Source organism: Rhinatrema bivittatum, chromosome 6 (genome assembly GCF_901001135.1).
Source record: "Rhinatrema bivittatum chromosome 6, aRhiBiv1.1, whole genome shotgun sequence".
NCBI classification, from domain to species: Eukaryota; Metazoa; Chordata; class Amphibia; order Gymnophiona; family Rhinatrematidae; genus Rhinatrema; species Rhinatrema bivittatum.
In genome coordinates, this window is record NC_042620.1 from 85,055,825 (window position 1) to 85,076,901 (window position 21,077).

Consider the following 21,077-nt stretch of genomic DNA (forward strand, 5'->3'; position numbering starts at 1 on the left):
CAACCATAGCAGTCCTTGGTCGTTCCTCCTTTGCAGACTTACTCTATAAAGCAGTTGGGGCATGGTAGGGGTAGGCATAGTGGCTGATGTGCCTATGATTGCCCTATCACAGCCTCTGCAGAAACAGGGTTTCTCCTGCTGACCATCAGATGCCAACACTTTTGCATTTTTTTTCCAATAATTATCATTATCACAATAACATTGTGACTCTTAAGTATATCTCAGGCACTCGACAAGATAATGAATTCATCTGCGCTTTAACCTTATGCTGATTAGTATATAACAAAATATCTCTTTGAAATCATTCAGCAACTATATTATAGTCCACGTTTTTCCTCCCAAAACTACGAGTCTCAGAGAAATAAAAATGAACTAAAAGCAGGAAACAAGATCCTCTTACCTGCAGGCAGCTGTAGTGTTATATTGTTGCAGAAATCTGAGAAACAACATTCTGCTTTAGTTACATTGTTTGAGCTTCTGCAGAAGACTTGCGCATTTAACTCTGCGACAGAGATGCATAACTTTATCACCTCTTCCTTGCCATTTGTTAGCATGACTGAAGTCAAGCAGGCTCCCTCTGTTTGGCAGGTAAAATTTGTGTTCGCACACAGGAGACATACACACTTCAGACCTAAAGAACAATAATAATTAAAACAATTAAAAAAAAAAAAAAAGATTTAGAGTGCAAAACTTATAGACATCCAAGGTCACACTTAACTTTTAAGAAAAATATAGGACAAAAAATGGATTAAAACTGGTCAGTGTACTTGCTCAATTTTGAAGTAATGTGGTTTTTGCATCAGAATGTATCTTTCTGCAACCTCAGGAAGGTGGATAATGCACAGAAAAATTCAAGTAAAATCTTCTGTTTAAAGTCCACGGGTCTTTTCTCCAAACGTGATGAAAGAATCAAGCAAAAATGCCTGCAATTTGGGGACAATTTTGTAACAGCTCACTGTGATGGATCAGGAGTATTTGTGATAGTCCCTGGGCAAATGATACACTGCTGGCTAGGATGTTGCTCCTGTCAATATAAAGAAAAGCTAAAATGGTTGCCAAAGGGGACTATAATTCCCAGATTCCCTAGTACCCAGTCTCTGAGAGAGCATGAGCAAGAGTAGGTTTAGTGAGAATGACTCAGCAAGTTCCTATACTTGGTGGCCAGGTACTCTAAATGAGGGAATTCCCTAACACCTATAAATTGTAAACTGCTAGAAAAGTGATTCCTTGTTTAGAATAGTTTAGAAACTGGGCTGGCAAACTGCTTCAATGTTGGGTCTGTAGCAATGAATTCCCTGCAAACTTTAATTGCTGAGAAATGTCAGTCCCTAATTAGAATGGTAGAATAACTAGGTTAATCAATGCTTAGATGCTCGTGTTAATAGATAAATCTCCTCTGAAGGTCTTAAATGAGTTGACAGGGGAGGAACAGTTAGGCCTGGATTTTAAAAGACCTATGCGTGGAGATGGCCTTACGCGCGTGCCGGGCCTATTTTGAAAGGCCTGGCCACGTGTGCAAGTCCCGAGGCTTCGAGTATCGGGGATGGGGAGGGGGGCGAGGCAGGGCCAGAGGCCCCTGGCACAGCAGCCATTTGCTGCTGTGCCAGGGTATTGCATGCCAGCAGGGTGCCGGCAGGCGCAAGAGGGAAGAAAAAAATTGCGGGGGGGGCAGAAAGGATAGATTAAGGGGGTGGGGAAGTTCCCTCCCAGACCGGTCCTAAATTGGAGCGGCCTGGGAGGGAAGAGGGGAAGGCCGCAGGTGTTGGCACATGCAAGTTGCACTAATGTGCACCCCCCCCTTCGTATGCCGACCCCCGATTTTATAACACGCGTGCGCATGTTATAAAAGCGGGTGTCCATGTGCGCGCGCATCTTAAAATCTACCCCTTAGTGTTTAAGAGTGTTTAAACACCACTAGCAGTTGAACTAATAAAAGCTTCAGATATTTGTACTTGTTGTCAAGCCAGTTTAAACTGTGGGTGACTCTGGGCAGTTAAAACTGTGAAAATTATTAAACCCTGTAGGTTAAGCCAGAAACCTTTCATAAGAATGTGTCTGTATCTAGCGGAGACTTAAAGGTCAGGCAACCAAAACTTTCACCAGTTAGTCAAGCCTAAGGGTTTCTTTATACAGGTTCTTGGTATCGAGGTGAAATATTGAGAGTAGGAGGAAGGGCTCTCTAGGTTACAATATTTGTTATAAGCACTGGTTTGAAGATGGAAAAGAGAAAATTGTTGGGAGCTAAGCAAAGTGGTGTTTTGGCTGTATATTTGTTATTGTTTCTTAACCCAGGAAACTTGCATTATGAAATTATAATATCTTGTATTAAACTACAGTTTTATAGTCACATTGCCTTTTCTTTTCTCTTTTGCAAGAGAGAGCCTATTTTAGGCCTCTCAAAAGGGTTAGGCAATTACAGTGATAATCTAATCTAAGTACTAAGCTGAAGCTGCAGATGAGGAAATAGGTCAGGTCCTGACTCCACAAACCCCTAGTACCCCAGCCTAGTCAACTTTAACCTACAGCCCTTGTATTTTAGAAGCAGGCAGGAACAGCGCCATCCACTGGCCAAGAGACAGCATCCATTGCTACATCACACACATAAATTTTAAATGAAATACACACATAAGTTACACGAATTTTCAAAGTAAACTTATACATGTGAGCTCACTTTGGAAATTACCCCACCAAAACAACCCACACACAATATAACTAATAATGACTACATAAAACTTTTCAAGCAAATTTATGTGCATTCTTTTGAAAATGCAAAGGTGTGCACATAAATACAAATTCTTACCACCTCCACTCCCAGGAACGCCTCTGCACACTGCAAGTAAACTTACACACACATATGGGCTATTAAGTAAATTCACAAATGGTTTATATGTGTAAAAATGGCTTGTATGTGTATATGTGCAGTGAATCAGATTTTCTAAACAGGTAGAGTACACGTGTTCAGCCGCATTCATGTGGAAAAGTGCTCACAAACAAGGTGGGCATATTTGGGGCCTGTTGGGGCATGGTTTGCAAGTTCACATGTAGTTTGCTCTTTTATGTTTAAAACTGTTTATTGAAGAAATAAAATAAAACATAAGCTTGTCATACATTGGTTTCTGATGCACATCAAGCCACAGACACGATACAATCATGACACACAGTAACTTTTTCTGATACTCATTTTTATCCCAACCATCCTACTCTAATCCCAACCCCTCCCCCCTCCCCAAAGTGAAATAGATACCAATATGTACAGGAGATTAATATAATAGAATTGAAACCCCACATCTGAATCGTGGTGTGAGACACGACTCCAAAAAATTCAAGATAGCTACAATAGTCAAGGATAATTCATCACCTCACTTTTTTTTTAATTTATACTTCATCAAGGCGTTGATTTTAATATATGCGTGCGCACATCCATGTGCACGCACTTCCCGTTTTCCCTGCGCACAGGGAATTAAAAAATCAAGCTTTTTAAATCATATAGAATATGAAACAAAAACTAGGTATATCAAGAAAACAAGCAAATATAGTAAATCAAAACATCTTACTTGATAAATTCCACATTACTAGGGACCACTAATACAAAATATGTGCATTATATATATGAAGGAAAACACAGCCTATTTAGATTGATTAACCCTTCAAGCTCACAAAATCTCCATTGAGTGTCATGTCGATTTATCTACAATAAAGGCCAGATTTTCAAAGCCGTGCACACACGTCCATGTACGCACAGTTCCTGGTGTGCATACATGGAGGCGCCAATTTTATAACATGCGCACATCTGCGCATGTATGTTATAAAATACATTTCCCATGCGCGCCAGATTTTAATGTCCACGTGCGCATGTATGGGCGGGTGCCCTCCTCCACACGCGAGGGGGAAAATTTTAAACGGCAATGCACAGTGACGTGAGTAGGGCTTCCCCAGTTCCCTCCCAGTCCGCTCCAATTACAAAGCAGACTGAAGGGGAATTCCCTATACTCCTCCCTAACTTTCCTAATCTTTCCCCTCTCCTTCCCAACCCTAACCCCTTCCTAGCTACTCACATTTTGTTTCGTTACTTACTCCTCCTCCTCCAGAGCAGATGTAACCTATACACGCTGGCCGGCGCACTTCCCCGGGACAACAGCTAATGGCACTGTCCTGGCCCACCTCCCACCCCACCCCTCCCCACCTAGACCATGCCGCCCCCCTGGCCTGCCCCTTTTGCATGGCCTGGCACTTCTGCACATAATGGGGGTTACGCGTTTGGCCAGGCCCATTCTAACATGCGCATATCGCGCTCAAGGCCCGGCCGCGCATGTATCCACCTGTTTTTTATACTCGCGGGCCTTTTAAAATCGGGCCTTAAATGTTTCTAAATGCATAGGATCTACAAAAATAAACTTATTTCCTTGATAATTTATTATACATTTGCAAGAAAACTTCAAGAAGAAAGTGGCTTCTATTGACAAGAGTTTCGGGTTCGTCTGTATAAATAATTTCCTCTTTACCTGAATCTCCTTAGAGACATCAGCAAAGATTTGTACTCTTTGGTCACAGAACAGTGAATTCTTATACTTAAAATATTGTTTAAAGAAAATCTCTCTATCACTGCTCAAGGTAAAAGAGACAATCAGTATAGCTCTGTTATCTGTACCCTCTTGTTTGATGTAATTTCCAACTTTGGTTCTATGTAAACCGACGAGATATGTACTAGTACAGGAACATCGGTATATAAAAGCCTTAAAATAAATAAGAAATAACTTCGTTAGATGTCTGAAGACATAAAGTAAGATCTGAGCTTGGAGAGGGGGACAAAACATCCTTAGCCCCCTCTACAGGGTCCAGAACTCTACATTTATCAGGAAGATAATAACATTTGGAAAGCAAAAAAGATTTATCTGATGCAAATTGAAGCACTTCAATTTCATATCTCTTAAAGAACTCATTACCAGAGATTAACCTAGGATAAGGAAAATTCAGTAAGCAAAATTATTAGCTCTCAACTGATTTTTCAACCTCTCGGTCTTATGATGTAGTAATAAACTGTCCTTAATACCAGCAGCTACTGACTGTTGTAGATTGGCAACCGCACCTTTCTGGGACTCCAATTGTGTTTCTTCATTATTAAACCTATCATCCACCTCAGATGGCTTATCACAGATGCACCTGTCGAGAATTCACATAGTTGAGATACTACATTTGACAAATTCAATTCAGTATGATTCACTGTATTCCAAATATCCCTTAATATCACCAATATTTCCCACTTCATCTGAACCAGCCTCTTGAATCTCCTGGAGCAGGGCGACAAGAGTGGGAACAGGGAGTAAAGGTCTCTTATTAGGCAAAGCGAATAGAGTTCCCAAAGATCCCTCTAAAGCATACACTTGATTAGACACAGGGATTACCGCCTGCTGTTGTAAAGGGGGAGTTCATAACTTCGGCACCATCTAACCTTCTGAAGACTCTGTGGATCGGGAGGGGGGAAGACTAGCCCTGAGTAATGAAAGGAAGTTTCCAGTTCATTACTCGGATTAAGCTGCAGTATTGAACTTGGATGATTGATGTGAAGATCATTCGGTCCTCTAATTGGCGTAGACATTTGGGGGGGGGGGGGGGAGTTACAATCTTCCCTTTTCCCTCCAATATTAGGCTCAGAAAAAGCTGACACAAGGGGTGTGCGGCTTCGGCACGCCACAGGGTCGCCGCTTTTTAAAGGCCCCCCCGGCACACTAATGGTGTCCATGCAAGGTGGCTCCGGTGTTGCCAGAAGCGGCGACTTCCCTCCCAGGGTCTCGCAATCGGGGTAGGTCAGAAGCACGGCCCGTTCTCCCTGCCACAGGGTCGCTGCTTTTTAAAGGCCCCCCCCCCCCCCGGCACACGGATGGTGTCCGTGCACGGTGGCGCCGGCGTTGCCAGAAGCGGCGACTTCTCTCTTGCAATCAGGGCAGGTCAGAAGCACCGTCCCTAATCACTTCATTTCTGGCCCTTGGAGAACGCCTCTGCAAATATGGGTCCCAAATTGCAATGAACTTGAGCTTACTTTTAAATGATTGAACCGTAGTTTAATTTTCCATATGAATTTAAAGCATGCAGCTTATTTCTCCAGAGCCAAAAAAGGAGGCTGGTGACTCATCGCACCATACCGATAGGACTGATTTCTTTCCTATCAGACCTGCTTTTCTTAGCAAGGAGATAGCTCCTTTCCTCATTACTATTTTATAAACAATATATGTGAATGCATGAACACTTTTATACCTGCTAGTTGACTAATGCAAGTAAAATTGGATTTCCTGTTGTCTGCAATTTTTAAGAAGGTGGTCTGGGTGAACTGAGGGTGGTTCAGGGTGAAGTGCTAAAAGGTATAGGTGAACTGGAGATGGATTGGGTGAACTGGTAGAGGAATTGGCAAACTGGTGATATCAAGTATGCTTGGAGCTAAGTATTTTCAAAATGATATAGAGTGAATTTTCAAAAGGTTATGCATGAAAAAATACCGTATTTTAAAAATGGATTACATATATGCATATATGCACTTTCCTGAATAAAAGTATGCCGAAAAACAAGTGGACATGTTAGGGGCCTATCGGGGTGTGATTTGCACCCATGATAATAATGAACTATTTTAAAAGCAACTTACATGCAAATGTCTTCAAAACTGTGCAAGTAAATTTACCATTACTCATTTAGTTGCAAGTCAAGTTCAAACTTTCATGGTATTTGGTGGGCTGGTTTCTCCGAATGAGTAGAAAAGGCAGCAGGCTAGGAAGTGGGAGTGAGTGTACCTGGGACAAATTGGACTATACTGGGGGTAACTGGGATAGACTGGGCCATCCTGTGGGGGGGGGAGGGGTAAGTAGGTCAGATTAGGTCATACTGGGGGGTGGGAGTGAATGGCACATAAGGGAGTCTGGTGAAGAATCCATTTTCAAAATGACCCTAATAATCTTATGGATACTCATAGGGATGTGAATCGTGTGCCCGATCGTTTTAACAATCGGGTTCAGCTGGAGGGAGAAAAAAAATCTGATCAGTAGAGATGTGAATCGGAATCGGTTCCGATTCCAATTCACATCGCTAATTTTTTTAGTGAGGCCCAAGCCGATAAAAAAAAAAAACCCACCCCAACCCTTTAAAATTGACCCCTTAGCTTCTCCCACCCTCCCGAACCCCCCCCCCCCCCCCAAAAACGTTTTACAAATACCTGGTGATCTAGCAGAAGTCCCGGAAGCAACCTCCCGTTCTCGGGCCATCGGCTGCGCTAATAAAAATGGCGCCGATGGCCCTTTGCCCTTACCATGTGACAGGGTATCCGTGCCATTGGTCGGCCCCTGTCACATGGTAGGAGCACTGGATGGCCGGCGCCATCTTTAAAAATGGCGTGGGCCATATAAAAATGTTCAAAGTTCTCAAAAACCAATAAAATATGTAAACATAGCAGATACATCAAATAACATCAATAATAATTAAAACTAATAAGAAAAAAATTTACAGCTTTTCATACCAGGGAACTTTTGGTTTCCAGTCATTCTGAAATTGGACTGGAATAGTGGGGGAATAGGGGGGCTACAGACAAACTCTGTCCACTCTCTCATATGTTTTGGCACGTATATGTTCATTCTCTCACACTCTGTCATATGCTGTCACACACACAAGCTTGCTCATACTCTCACATGTTCTCTCTCTCACCCACACATACTCACAAACTCTCACATGCTCTCACACACACAAAATCACTCACTCACATGCTCTCTCCCACATACATGTTCATCTCACATACTCTCGCACACACACACGATCACTCACATAAATGCTCACACTCATGCTCATTCTCATGAAATTTAATGTGGATAAGTGCAAGGTGATGCATATAGGGAAAAATAACCCATGCTATAATTACACAATGTTGGGTTCCATATTAGGTGCTACAACCCAAGAAAGAGATCTAGGCGTCATAGTGGATAACACATTGAAATCATCGGTTCAGTGTGCTGCGGCAGTCAAAAAAGCAAACAGAATGTTGGGAATTATTAGAAAGGGAATGGTGAATAAAACGGAAAATGTCATAATGCCTCTGTATCGCTCCATGGTGAGACCGCACCTTGAATACTGTGTACGACTCTGGTCACCGCATCTCAAAAAAGATATAATTGCGATGGAGAAGGTACAGAGAAGGGCTACCAAAATGATAAGGGGAATGGAACAGCTCCCCTATAAGGAAAGACTAATGAGGTTAGGACTTTTCAGCTTGGAGAAAGAGACAGCTGAGGGGGGATATGATAGAGATGTTTAAAATTATGAGAGGTCTAGAACGGGTAGATGTGAATCGGTTATTTACTCTTTTGGATAGTAGAAAGACTAGGGGGCACTCCATGAAGTTAGCATGGGGCACATTTAAAACTAATCAGAGAAAGTTATTTTTTACTCAACGCACAATTAAACTCTGGAATTTGTTGCCAGAGGATGTGGTTAGTGCAGATAGTGTAGCGGTGTTTAAAAAAGGATTGGATAAGTTCTTGGAGGACAAGCCCATTACCTGCTATTAAGTTCACTTAGAGAATAGCCACTGCCATTAGCAATGGTAACATGGAATAGACTTAGTTTTTGGGTACTTGCCAGGTTCTTATGGCCTGGATTGGCCACTGTTGGAAACAGAATGCTGGGCTTGATGGACCCTTGGTCCTACCCAGTATGGCATTTTCTTATGTTCTCACATGCTCACATACTCACATGCTCTCACACACAAATGCACACTCACCCAATCCCTCTGGCTTCTCTTTCTTTCACTCACCCCTTCTTTTTCCTTCCTTCTCAGCTCCCTTTGTTTTTCTTCTCTCCCTTCTCACACACTCACTTACCACCTCCCCATTTTCCCTCTCCTCCTTCTCACTCACCCCCTTTGCATTCCATCCCCTCTCTCACTTATGTCATTCCCTCTCACTCACACCTCCACTTTCTCTTCCCTTCCCTTACACTCCACCCACCAGGTCTCTTCTTTTTTCTGTCTGCAAGTTGTGGGAACTCTGTGGGCATGTCATACTCCAGCACTGGCCCAAGGGTTGTCTTTCTGCCAGTGGGGTGTGGAATCCCTGCCAACACATCATAATTTCAGTTGCTGCCACTGTCATCTTCTTTCTGCAGGGCCTGGGCCCCCCCCCCCCCCCATGAGTACATCATAAACCCGTGCCGCCGCTGCCTCTGTCTTTCTCCTTGTGGGCCTGGGAGCGCCAAATGCAGGTTCTAAATTTTCACTGCCACTACTGCTGTTTTCTTCCTGCTCACTGGGACTGGGAGCCCAGTGAGCATATCTGAAATTCTTGCTGCTGCCATCTTCTTCCTACCCGCAGGGCTGGGGATCTCTGCGGGTATGAGATAAATATGCCCACTGCCATTGTTTTCTTTCTGTTCACATGGTTGGGGAGCCCCACGAGCACATCAGAAATGGCCCGGCACCCCCCAGGTGTGCCGCCCCATGCAAATGCATGGTATGCACACCTGGTCGCACCGGGCCTGAGAATGGAGGATACACATGACCTGAGTCAGGAGAAACTGCTGAAGATACATTGCTAGAATCAACAGTAGGATGTACAGGAAAGGAACATTCTGATACAAAGACATTTAAGAAGGTAAAGGTGCATTTATTTACATGAATGCTTGACATAGTGAAAAATCAATGCTTCCTTGGCCACCCTCTTTTTCTGTGGAGAAGCTATGCTGCCTTTCTCTGTCCCAATCTAGTGCTTCTCCCCAGCAGTGCTCTATCACAGTGGAAGCTGGTCTTAAAGGGCCTGGAAACTCGGGGGCAGTGGCACAGGGTGATAGCTGCTGGAGGTATCTGGAGGGTTGTGTTACTCCGTGGAGAGAATGTGAGGCTGCAGAGGAGATGGCTGAGAAGCAGTGGTGGGCTTCTCTTCAGCCATTACACTAGGTAAAGCCATCTACACCACAGCAGAGGGAGAGGATCCCACCTGTGCCCTCAGAGAGGGGTAAGCCTCACTATTGTGTGGCAGTGTTGCTGGAGGCAGCATCAGTGTGGGCGGTGCTGGCATGCAAGGAGATAGAACCAGCTTCTGCTACATGCCCTACATTTTCTCCTGGATGACATTCCTTAGGCCCTAGTTGTCATTCCTGAGGCCTTCTACCTCCTCCACCACAACAGCATTTAGTTCCAGCATGTGCCTCTCAGCTGGAATGGACTGCACCTCCTCTTCTTTTTCTGAGATGAGGACCTCCTCAGCTGAGTTGCCCTCCCCTTCACCAACTGCATGCTTCCAAAGGTCTGGTTTCCATCTCATTCTCCTCCTCTTTGACAGGGTGGCAATGCACAGGCAATGGGTGCTGCTTAGCTGGTCACTCCTCCTCCTCAATACTCTCTTCTGGCATTGTGGGCAGCTCCTGTCAATACCACCTTGCCCATTGTCGGCCACTGGGTCCAGGAGCATGTGAGTCCTTGCCTGGCTCCTCCCCTACAAAATGTAAACATCTGGAGGGCTGTTCATATACATATACATGAAACTCATATTTCATGTATATGAAAGTATACATGCTCATATAGCATGTATACTTTCATATACATGCTATATGAGTTTCTCTCTTCACACTCACTGCGCCTTCCTTTCTGATTTATTTTTATTTATCAAGTTTTATATACTGTCATTCGGTAATGCCATCACAACGGTTTACATATTTAAACAAGGGATATGAAAGTTTACAAATAACAAAAAGGGAGAAATAAATAAGTAGTACAGAGATTATCATCAGGATAAAAATAAGGTCAATGTACAGTCAGATGAAGGTATAGCAGGTAAGGTAAAGAGGAGTGGGGTAATAAAAAGTATGAGAAAGGTTATGTTCTCAGCTGGAGATGGTTCAAGTTAACATAACAGCTCCATGGGCCCAGCCTATCACCTCCTGCTACTCCAATAACTGTATAGAAAATATTCACATGGTTGTGAAATCTACCCTTGAAGCACTTGTAAAGCACAAACAGGCATGGACAGAGAGGACTCACAAATTGTTGTGGCTCTCAACTTCTGGTCCTATCAATCGTGCACCATTTCCTATTTCTAATAAATAACATATCTATTTGTAAGGATGTGGCCATTTTCTGCACCTTGGAATATATCCCACCCCTTAACATCCTATTTATGGATTTAGCTAGACTGAGTGCACTCAGTATGACTGAGGTTTCACTAGACCTAGCCTGTCTGATGTCAACATAATATCAGTATTCAATGGAGGTGCAACACTCCCCAGTGGGTGGGCTGTCATCACTGAGTGGTAGCATAGATCCAGTATCTCCACAGAAAAAGGCTCAGTGGACCGTTGAGAAGAAGGATTCTGGGTAAGGACTTCTGGGAAATATAGAAGAGTAATGAGAGAAAAAGGTTACAACAAGATGAGGACTAGTATACAGGAAGGTGCTAGAGATAGGGCATCCTGCCAGGAAACGGTCACCACAGTCTGAGTCAAATTCAACTACAAGCAGCCCAAGACTATAATGAAAGTGAACATAACTTAGGTAAATAATTCAGCTAGCTGAAATCTACTGGGGTGGGGGGGGGGCACAGGGTGGAAGTGGTACCTGTCCTTAAGATCTGCCCGATGTAGTGGGTCTGAAGGTAACATGAAATGGTTTTTTCTGTAGTTTCTTTGTGGATATAGATACTGTGGGAACACCATAGAGAAATGTTCATGTTTGGATGTTCAATTTCCCAACCATCAGTCAGTAAAACATTTTATTTTCTAAAACAACACAGATATGCAGAGTGTCTTTTTGGAGAGACTGATTAGTGAGCAGGAATAGTCTTAGTGAGTAAAAAAGCATTACGGCCATTAAAAAAACTCTGCTTTCCCCTTTTTGCAGGTAAGCCGAGAGATCACGAAGCCTTGAGTGATGCATGCCCTCCCTGTGTGCCCACAAGCCCGAGAACTTAACTGGATAGAGGATACTTATATAAATGTATTGTACTTTACATTATTATAGTCATTACATGCAAACACTTTATATACCTTTCCTTGTATAACCTGCTCATCTTAATGACCTTACACAAGATGTTCAGGTCTCTCACACCTCTCACAGCTGCCTCCAAAATGGTGCCGAGTACCTTCCTTTCTGCTGCAGAGAAGGTGATCTGGCTTACAGGCCCCTCAGCTCTCATCCTGGCCTGCTTCTGCTTCACCAGCCATCAGAGGTCTCACCATTTGAGATATGTCTTTAACGTTACAGTTATTGTGTGAGATCACATTGAACCTGTGTCAAATCTTCTCCCATGTCCTCTCTTTCCTATATGAGCCCACTGCCCTGAACTCTAGCCCATACAGGATATTCTGGACCTTCATGACCTCATGAACAAGAGTGTCCACCTCTATTGACTGGAAGTTGAACTTTAAAGCAGACATGGTGCAAATAGGAAGATAAGCACAGGGAGCAAGCGTTTTACAGTTGCATGCACATGTAAATGGCACATATTTGCACACTTAATGGGGCAGGATTTACGCAAGTAATAATTACACAAGGGCATTGATTGATAACAAATATACAATTGTTATATTTCACATATATTGGTATAGTGGCATATGGCCACTGTAATGCCATAGTGTACTTGTAATTTCTCTACTTGGGAATGTACAGAGTTGGTCTATAAATGAAAAAGAAGCAAGATCTATCTATTTAGGAATAAAACCTAGACCAGCTCTGCTTATCCCTGATGACATGGAGCATGCTGGTATCCCACCTCCAGAAGGTAAAGCTTGGATGTTAGGAAATCAAAGCATGAGTTGATGATGACCTCATTATCAGAAGCCTGGATTTTTGTATTTTGGCCTTGGCTTTTATTCCTTAAATCTTGTTTTTTCTCCATAAAGAACAGAACCTTAATTCTGCAACAGTCTTATCTCTTCTGATTTTTTATATGTCCTGTGTATTACTATATATAAGGCAAAAAATACATCCACTTCCCTAAACCATGCTCCAGCGATTTAATTGCTGAATACCTCCCCAGCGCCCTAGCCACCCTAGACCTCAAAGATCCTAACACCGCCATCAACTCCTGGATGGACATCAACACAGAAATCGCCAAAACTCACTGCCCCATCATATCCAAAACTATCCCCAACAGCAACACCCACAAAACTCCACGGTACACCCCTGAACTAAAAAATACCAAAAGACTCCTTCGTCAAGCTGAAAAAACCTGGAGAAGAACTCCCACTCCTCATCACCTCGACAGATACCGAACACTCCTCTACGTTTACAGAACTGACACCGACAAAGCCAAGCATGAATTCTATGGGAAAAAAATTCATCAATATCAACACAACCCCAGAGCACTATTTGATTTCGTCGCCAAACTAACTCAACCCAACCACATTACTCCATCCTCAGACGGCAACGCAAAGATCTGCGATGAACTTGCCCGTTTCTTCTCTGAGAAAATCACCAAACTCATAGCTCCCAAACTCCACATAAACGAAGATCCACCAACCCCATCCAATGAACCACCAACCATCTGGACCAACTTTGAGCCCATCGCATCAACCGAAGTAAAGAAGATCAACCAGAAAATCAACCCAGCCTCACACCCCATCAATACAATCCCAGTCAAGACCCTCAAAACTCATCCCTGACATCATCGCCAAACCCATCGCAGACATAATAAACACCTCACTTGAACAAGGCATCTTCCCGGAAGTACTTAAATGTGCCATAATTAAACCCATCCTAAAAAAACCACACCTCAACCCATCCGACCTATCCAACTACAGACCTATCTCAAATCTCTCCTTCATATCCAAGATCATCGAGAAACACGTGAATCTCCAACTATCTGAGCACCTAGAAAATCATAACATCCTTTTCCCCAACCAACATGGCTTCAGAAAATCCCTAAGCACCGAGACTCTCCTCTTATCACTCACAGACACAGCACTAAGAGGCATCGACACCAGTCACTCCTACCTTCTCATCCTACTGGACATCTCCGCCGCCTTCGACACCCATGACATACTCTTGACACGACTGGTGGAGATCGGCCTAAGTGAAAACACCCTCAATTGGTTCCATTCATATCTATCCAACAGATCCTACAAAGTTCACCTCAACACTGCGAATCAGAACAACTCCCACTCCCCCACGGAGTTCCACAAGGATCATCCCTCTCATCAACCCTGTTCAATATATACATGCTCCCGCTCTGTAAATTCCTCTCCAGCATGAACCTAGTCTTCTACATCTACGCAGATGACGTCTAGATTTTGCTCCCCATCAAAGAAAGCTTAACCAACACCATTGCACTCTGGGACACCCTCGCCACACAAATAAAGAACCTCCTCTCGCAGATATCCCTCACCCTCAACCACAAGAAAACTGAAATTCTACACATATCAAACAAACCCCCCACCAAAACCAACAAAGACTTCTCCTCCAGCCAACCAGATACCCCCTCACCAATGAGGTCAGAGATCTCGGCATCACCCTGGACTCCGAGCTCAACATGAAAAAACACATCAGCATGACAATCAAAGAGGGCTTCTACAAACTACAAGTCCTCAAAAAACTCAAGCCACTACTTTTCCACAATGATTACTGCACAGTACTTCAATCCCTCTTCTATCCAAGTTGGATTACTGTAACTCCCTCCTCCACGGACTGCCCGCCTCCACCTTAAAACCCCTCCAGCTGCTCCAAAATGCAGCAGCCAGATCTCTCACAAACATCAACCGTTCCGAACACATCACCCCAATACTAAAAGAACTCCACTGGCTCCCCATATCACACAGATCACAATACAAAATTCTCACCATACTTCACAAAACCATCAACAACCAAAACATCAAGTGGGCCAATGACCCTCCCCAACTACAACACAGCCACAAGAACCTGCAATCTCAAAACACGGGCCTACTCATAATACCCCACACTAAACTAGCACGCCTCTCCTCCACCAGACAACGCAGTTTCTCTGTAGCGGGCCCCACCCTTTGGAACAAACTTCCCCCCCAACTCAGACTGGAACCCTCCATCCACTCATTCAAAAAGAAACTGAAAACATGGCTATTCCTCAAAGCCTACCAACACACAACCTAAACCCCGCCCCTCCCCCCCGCCTCAAAGCATACCAACACTCAACCTAAACCCTACCCCTCCCCCACCTCAAAGCCTACCAACACTCAACCTAAACCCCACCCCTCCCCCCGCCCCCCCCTGCACCCCCTCCATATCCTTATAGCTGACACCTAAACCATGAACTTCCCTCTCAGCAGAGTTACTCCTTAATCTCTCTTTTTGCAAACATTTTACATCCGGCCTCCATCATTGAGACCCTCCACTACAATAACCTTCCTTTAACATCTATCGTTATTCTTGTTAAATGTTATACTTGTTAGATGTTCTCCCTCTATGGTTAATACGAAAATAAGTTATTTATTTTATTTATTTAAAAAATTGTCTATACTGTCGTTAAATTAAATACCATCACAACGGTTTACAGAAGGGCACGATAAAGAGAAATATGGGTGGTATAGATTACAAATTACTCGTGTGCCATCATAGTATGGTAACAATTTAAAATAATAAACTAGGTGTGTAAGTTAAACCTGATTGTTAGGAACAAATTAGGCAGTTTGATTTTAACATTAATATGCTTATGTAGGTTACTAAAAACTTCTAGCTTGGTGCATCCTTATCGCTCAACTATCTTTCTCCTTTTCTTTATCTTTATAAAATGCTTGTTTAAAAAGCCAGGTTTTCAGATTAGTTTTGAATAATTTCAGATTTGTCTGTAGTCTTATTTCGAGTGGCATGGTATTGCAGACTGCAGAGTACAGGACCAGCCAGTGACAGTGCTCTTTCCTTTACTTGCATGAGATGTGCTGATTTGACAGAGGGGACAGTTAGTAGAGCTTTATTTGCAGATCTCAGGTTTCTTTGTGGTACGTGCATGCGCAGTGCTGTGTTAAGCCAGTCGGCTTTATCATCATGGATTAGTTTATGGATTATACAAAGTGCTTTATATTGTATTCTTTGTTCAATTGGAAGCCAGTGGAGTTCAGCAAGTGTTCCTGTAATATGGTCACTCTTTTTTTTGCAGAGGCCGAATTGTAGATTGAGGTAGACCTAAAAGCAGGGAGTTACAATAATCTGTGCTAGCGAATATCATTGCTTGTAGAACTGTGCAAAAATTGTTAATCGTTAATAGAGGTTTTAGTCTTCTTAGGATCATTAGTTTTGCATAATCTTCTTTTATTTTCTGTGAGATGTGTTGTTTCATTTTTAGCTCAGGGTCAGTTATTACTCCTAGATCCCTAACTTTTGTTGCTAACTCGGTGGTTTGAATATTTCTGATTGTGAATGTTGGTTGTGTGTGGTGAGTGTTTTTACGTTCAAGGTGTAAGAATTCAGTTTTGTCAAAGTTTATTACCAATTCCATCTGGTTTAGGAGCTGTTTGATTATTTCTAGGTACATATTGGCTAGTTTCATTGTTTCTTCAATGGTGTTTGGAATGGGTAACAGTAATTGTATATCATCTGTGTAAATGTAATGTATGATTCCCAGTCCTGCTAGTAAGTGACATACTGGGAGGAGGTAGATGTTAAAGAGTGTTGCAGATAGGGCTGATCCCTGTGGGACACCAGTTAGCAGTTTGACTTTGTCTGAAAGTGCATTTTTGATTTGTACCTGAAAACATCTATTGTTTAAGTATGACTCGAACCATTTTAGTGTTTTGTTAGTGAGTCCTATTTTTTTCAGTCTATTGATTAGTATTTTGTGATTTACAGTGTCAAATGCTGCAGAGAGATCTAATAGAACCGGAATGTAGTGTGTTCCTGTATCGAATCCTCTTAAGATATTATCTGATAGAGCTAATAGCAACGTTTCTGTACTGTAGTGTTTGCGGAATCCATGTTGTGCTGGATATAGTATGTTATTTTCAAGGTGGTTCGATAGTTGTTTTTGAACTGATTTTTCGATTAGTTTGGCTATTAGGGGTAAGTCAGAGACTGGTCTGTAGTTGCTAAGATTTAAGGGGTCAAGGTTCTTTTTCTTAATAATTGGCTTGATTATGGCTCCTTTCAAGGTATCAGGCATTACTCCTTCATCTAGTGAGAGGTTGATGATTTTAGTTAAGGTTGGGGTTATTGTGTCGGCTATTTTTTTAAGTTCTGTAATGGGTATGGTGTCGCTTTTGTGGGTAGCAGGGTTTAATTGCCTAATCATTTTTTCTACTTCAGGGTGTGATACCTCCTCAAATTCAGACCAGATACTGACGTCTCTAGTGGGCATCCTAATCTCTTGTTTTGTAGTTACGGGGATTTTTTTCCTTAGATTCTCAATTTTGTCTTTAAAGAATTGGACTACATCATTGCATTGATTTTCTTGTAGGGTTAGATGATTGATAGTGTTGTCGCATGTTAAGTTGTTTACTATATTAAATAGGGTTCTGGCATTGTTTGCAAATTTTTCTATTTTTGAGCTGTAATATTTTTTTTGGTGTCTAAGATTGTTTTTTTGTTGTATGCTAGTTGTTTTCTGTACTTACTTAGATTCTCGGTTGATTTGTTGTTTTTCCATTGTTTTTCTTTTTTTCTAAGTATCCGTTTTACTTCTTTGATTTGTTCACTGTACCATGGATTGTTTGACTTTGGTTCTTTAATGCGGGCCATTTGTAGAGGATTTAGAGCCTTATTTTCCAATATCGCATTGGTAACGCATTAGGGGGCGTTACCAATGCAAATGAGGCTTCTTTCGTGCAGTGGGGAAACATCATGTGCGGCGATGTTTTCGCCATTCACGAAAACATTAGCGCCGCACTCAATGGTTTCCCAGTGCACGATGATTCTTTCAGAATTTTATCGTGGTGCACGATAGTCCCAGACAGCCTGCTCCGGGGGGGGGGGGGGGGGGGGGGGAGAGAAAGAGAGAGAGAGAGAGAGAGAGAGAGAGAGAGCGAGAGAGAGAAGAAGTGGTTTGGGCAACGTTCTCTCTACCTAGCTTGATGGACACTCTACCTGGGCAACAACATGCTAGGTGGAGAGAATGTTGGCCAAATCTCCTCTTGGAGTGAGCGTCCTCACTCCGACAGCCAGCAAATCTGCACTAGAGACCACTGTTCTGTCCGTAGGTCTCATGTGGAATGCAAAAGTGGCCCCCAACCCCCGACGCTCATACCTAATCCCCACCCCGAGTTAGTAGGTGGCCCTCCCATAGGGGTTAAAATACCTATGTAGGGCATAGGCACTATCTCTCTCTCTCTCTCTCTCTCTCTCTGGAGCCTGAAACAGGCTGTCTGGGACTATCGTGGATGGCGGTAATCCTTTTCAGGCCCGTAACGCAGTCCATAACGCGAGGTTGGAGTTGTAGATAGCAGCCGCGCTAACACTGCGGCTGTTTCGCCGCACACGATACACAGGTTCCCGCTTTACATATGCTCCGCCCCTACTCCGCCCCCTGAATACCAAATGACTAATTCGCAAATCGCGTTAACAGCTGTTAACGCGATTTGCGAATTTATCGCACGCGGTAAAGTGCTTGGAAAATGAGGCCCTTAGTTTGTTAGCTAAAGAAGTTATTCTGTTTAGCCAGTCAGTTGTAGCGTTGTGGCTATCTACGTAGTTGATATGTGTTAATTCTTTGGATAGTTTGTCTTTAAGATTTTCAGTGTTATAAGGGGGGCGGTATGAGAATTCGGCTGGTTCCATGTTCTGTTTTTTTATGGGTCATTTGTGCTTTATCCGGGAGTTATTGAGGAAGTGGTCTGACCATGGGATTTGTGTGTATTCAGTTTTTATGTTTTCAAGGAGGCTACTGTTAATAAAGGTTAGATCTAATGAATGGCCTGCTTTATGTGTTGGTTTGTCTGTGATCAATTTAAAACCTAGTGCAGTCATTATGTCTAATTGTGTTTGGCAGGTATTAGATAGGGGGAGGGCATCCATGTGTAGATTAAAGTCACCTAATATTATGGTGGGTTTAGAGGGATTTAGATGAGTTGTGAAAAATTCTATTAGTGGGGAGATATTTAGCTCGAGGAGACTGGGAGGGCAGTATACCAGGCAGATTTGAAAATGATTAGTATCAAAAAGGGCAATTTCATGATTCATTGGTGTTTTGATTGAGAGTAATTTAGTTTTAAATATTTTTTCAATGATTAATAATAATCCGCCTCCTCTTTTATTTACAATGTTTTAATGTAAAATAGTATGACCCCCTAGTCATACTATTCCAGATGTTTTGATATGAACCAATGTGATGTACACCAATGAATGTCGGTATATAAAATCAATAAATAAATAAATGAATGAATAAATAAATAAATAGAATAGAACAGATTATACTGAGTTCTGTAGTTTCATCTATCCTACAAATTCATTGTTTAATTATTGTTTGGACGGGCAGCAGCTGAGGTAAATTACTGTACTGACCCTGCTTCAAGTGATAGCCAAGGTCTAAAGGCTTCTAGTTCTATTGTGAGGATCCTTACTGACATCTTTTCTCTGCAGTAAGTTGTGCTATATAGAAAGGGCCTCTTCATGTGTACTCCTTGTCTCCCTGTGCTGTGCTTTTAGTAATAGGAATCAAAAATAAAGAAAAAACCGCACAAATTCGGAAACTTTTTCAAATATTATTTAAAAAGTGGGGAAAACCTCATATACAAATAACAGGTGTTATTTTTATATGCTGTCTGTGAACCAGAAACTTATTTAAGGTGAAATCATTTTTTATATATCACCAAAGTGAAATGCACCCTTGAAATGTAATCATTGGGTTCCACACTTTTTGTTTCAAAATGGCATGCTTATTTTATATGCCAAAATACAACCACTTAGTGTGCTTGAAAAATGGAACAGTACGCTTATCTTTTATGCGCTCAATCATTTGGTGCATAGAACGCCTGGTTTAAAAAGTTGCTTCTTTCATGCGCTCAGTTTTATATAACAAAATGTAACCATTTAATGCGCTCTAAAGTGAATCAAAAAAGTGTTCTTATCTTATAACGCCGTGATGCTTAATCCACTCTGGATGGGACACTTGTACATATTATGCAGTTAATTTCTTAACACATGGCCCGACACTTAATTGGTTTCTTTTAGAAGTCTGTCACTTATTGGTTGAGAGTTAGTTCAAGGAGGGTTACAAAATGGAGGATGTTTAAAGGGTGGATCCTTTTTGGAAACGCCATGGCCACGATGAAATGCAGGTGTAGTACCTGGAGTTAAGACACGTAGGTAACTTTACAATTTAAGTATTCATTTAGGATGTGTAAGGTAATTCTAACTTTATATTTTGTCTCATTCTTTAGAAATTGATTAATATATGCCTGAGGCACCTGAGGAAGGTTTTCAAAACACGAGCCATGTCGGGCCGTGTGTTAAAATATTAACCACATAATATGTACAAATGTACAAGTGTCCCATCCAGAATGGATTAAGCATCACGGCGTTATAAGATAAGAACGCTATTTGTTTCTTTAGAGCGCATTAAGTGGTTACATTTTGTTATATAAAACTGAGCACATGAAATAAGCGGCTTTTTAAACCAGACGTTCTATGCACCAAATGATTGAGCGCATAAAAGATAAGCGTAATGTTTCATTTTTCAAGCGCACTAAGTGGTTGTATTTTGGCATATAAAATAAGCGTGCCATTTTTAAACAAAAAGTGTGGAACCCAATGATTACATTTCAAGGGTGCATTTCACTTTGGTGATATATCAATATATGATTTCACCTTAAATAAGTGAATGCTGTTTCTGGTTCACAGACAGCATATAAAAATAGCACCTGTTATTTGTTTATGAGGTTCTTCCCACTTTTTAAATAATATTTGAAAAAGTTTCCGAATTTGTGTGGTTTTTTTCTTTATTTTTGATTACCATTTATACCACACAATTTTTCAGTTTTGTGTTTTGTTTAGTAATAGGAAAGCATACATAATTTTTCCCTCTATAGAGTATACCTGTGCTTGTGATTAGGCTGCACTCATTTCTTTGGCCCTTTGAAGAGCTAAGATAGGTCTTCCCAAACATGTAGTATTTCAAAATTCACATGATCCCACAGGACAACAAAAACTAACTTATAGAGAT

At 42.0% G+C, this 21,077-nt stretch overlaps 1 protein-coding gene across 1 annotated transcript in view; it reads right to left on the minus strand.

Annotated features, from left to right (window-relative positions):
* Positions 1-21,077, minus strand: part of ACVR1C (activin A receptor type 1C) — a 225,552-nt gene that overhangs the window by 139,534 nt on the left and 64,941 nt on the right. Inside the window, exon 2 of the mRNA XM_029605529.1 lies at positions 401-631. Coding sequence (XP_029461389.1) covers positions 401-631 — 231 coding nt within the window. The remainder of the gene's footprint in view (positions 1-400; positions 632-21,077) is intronic.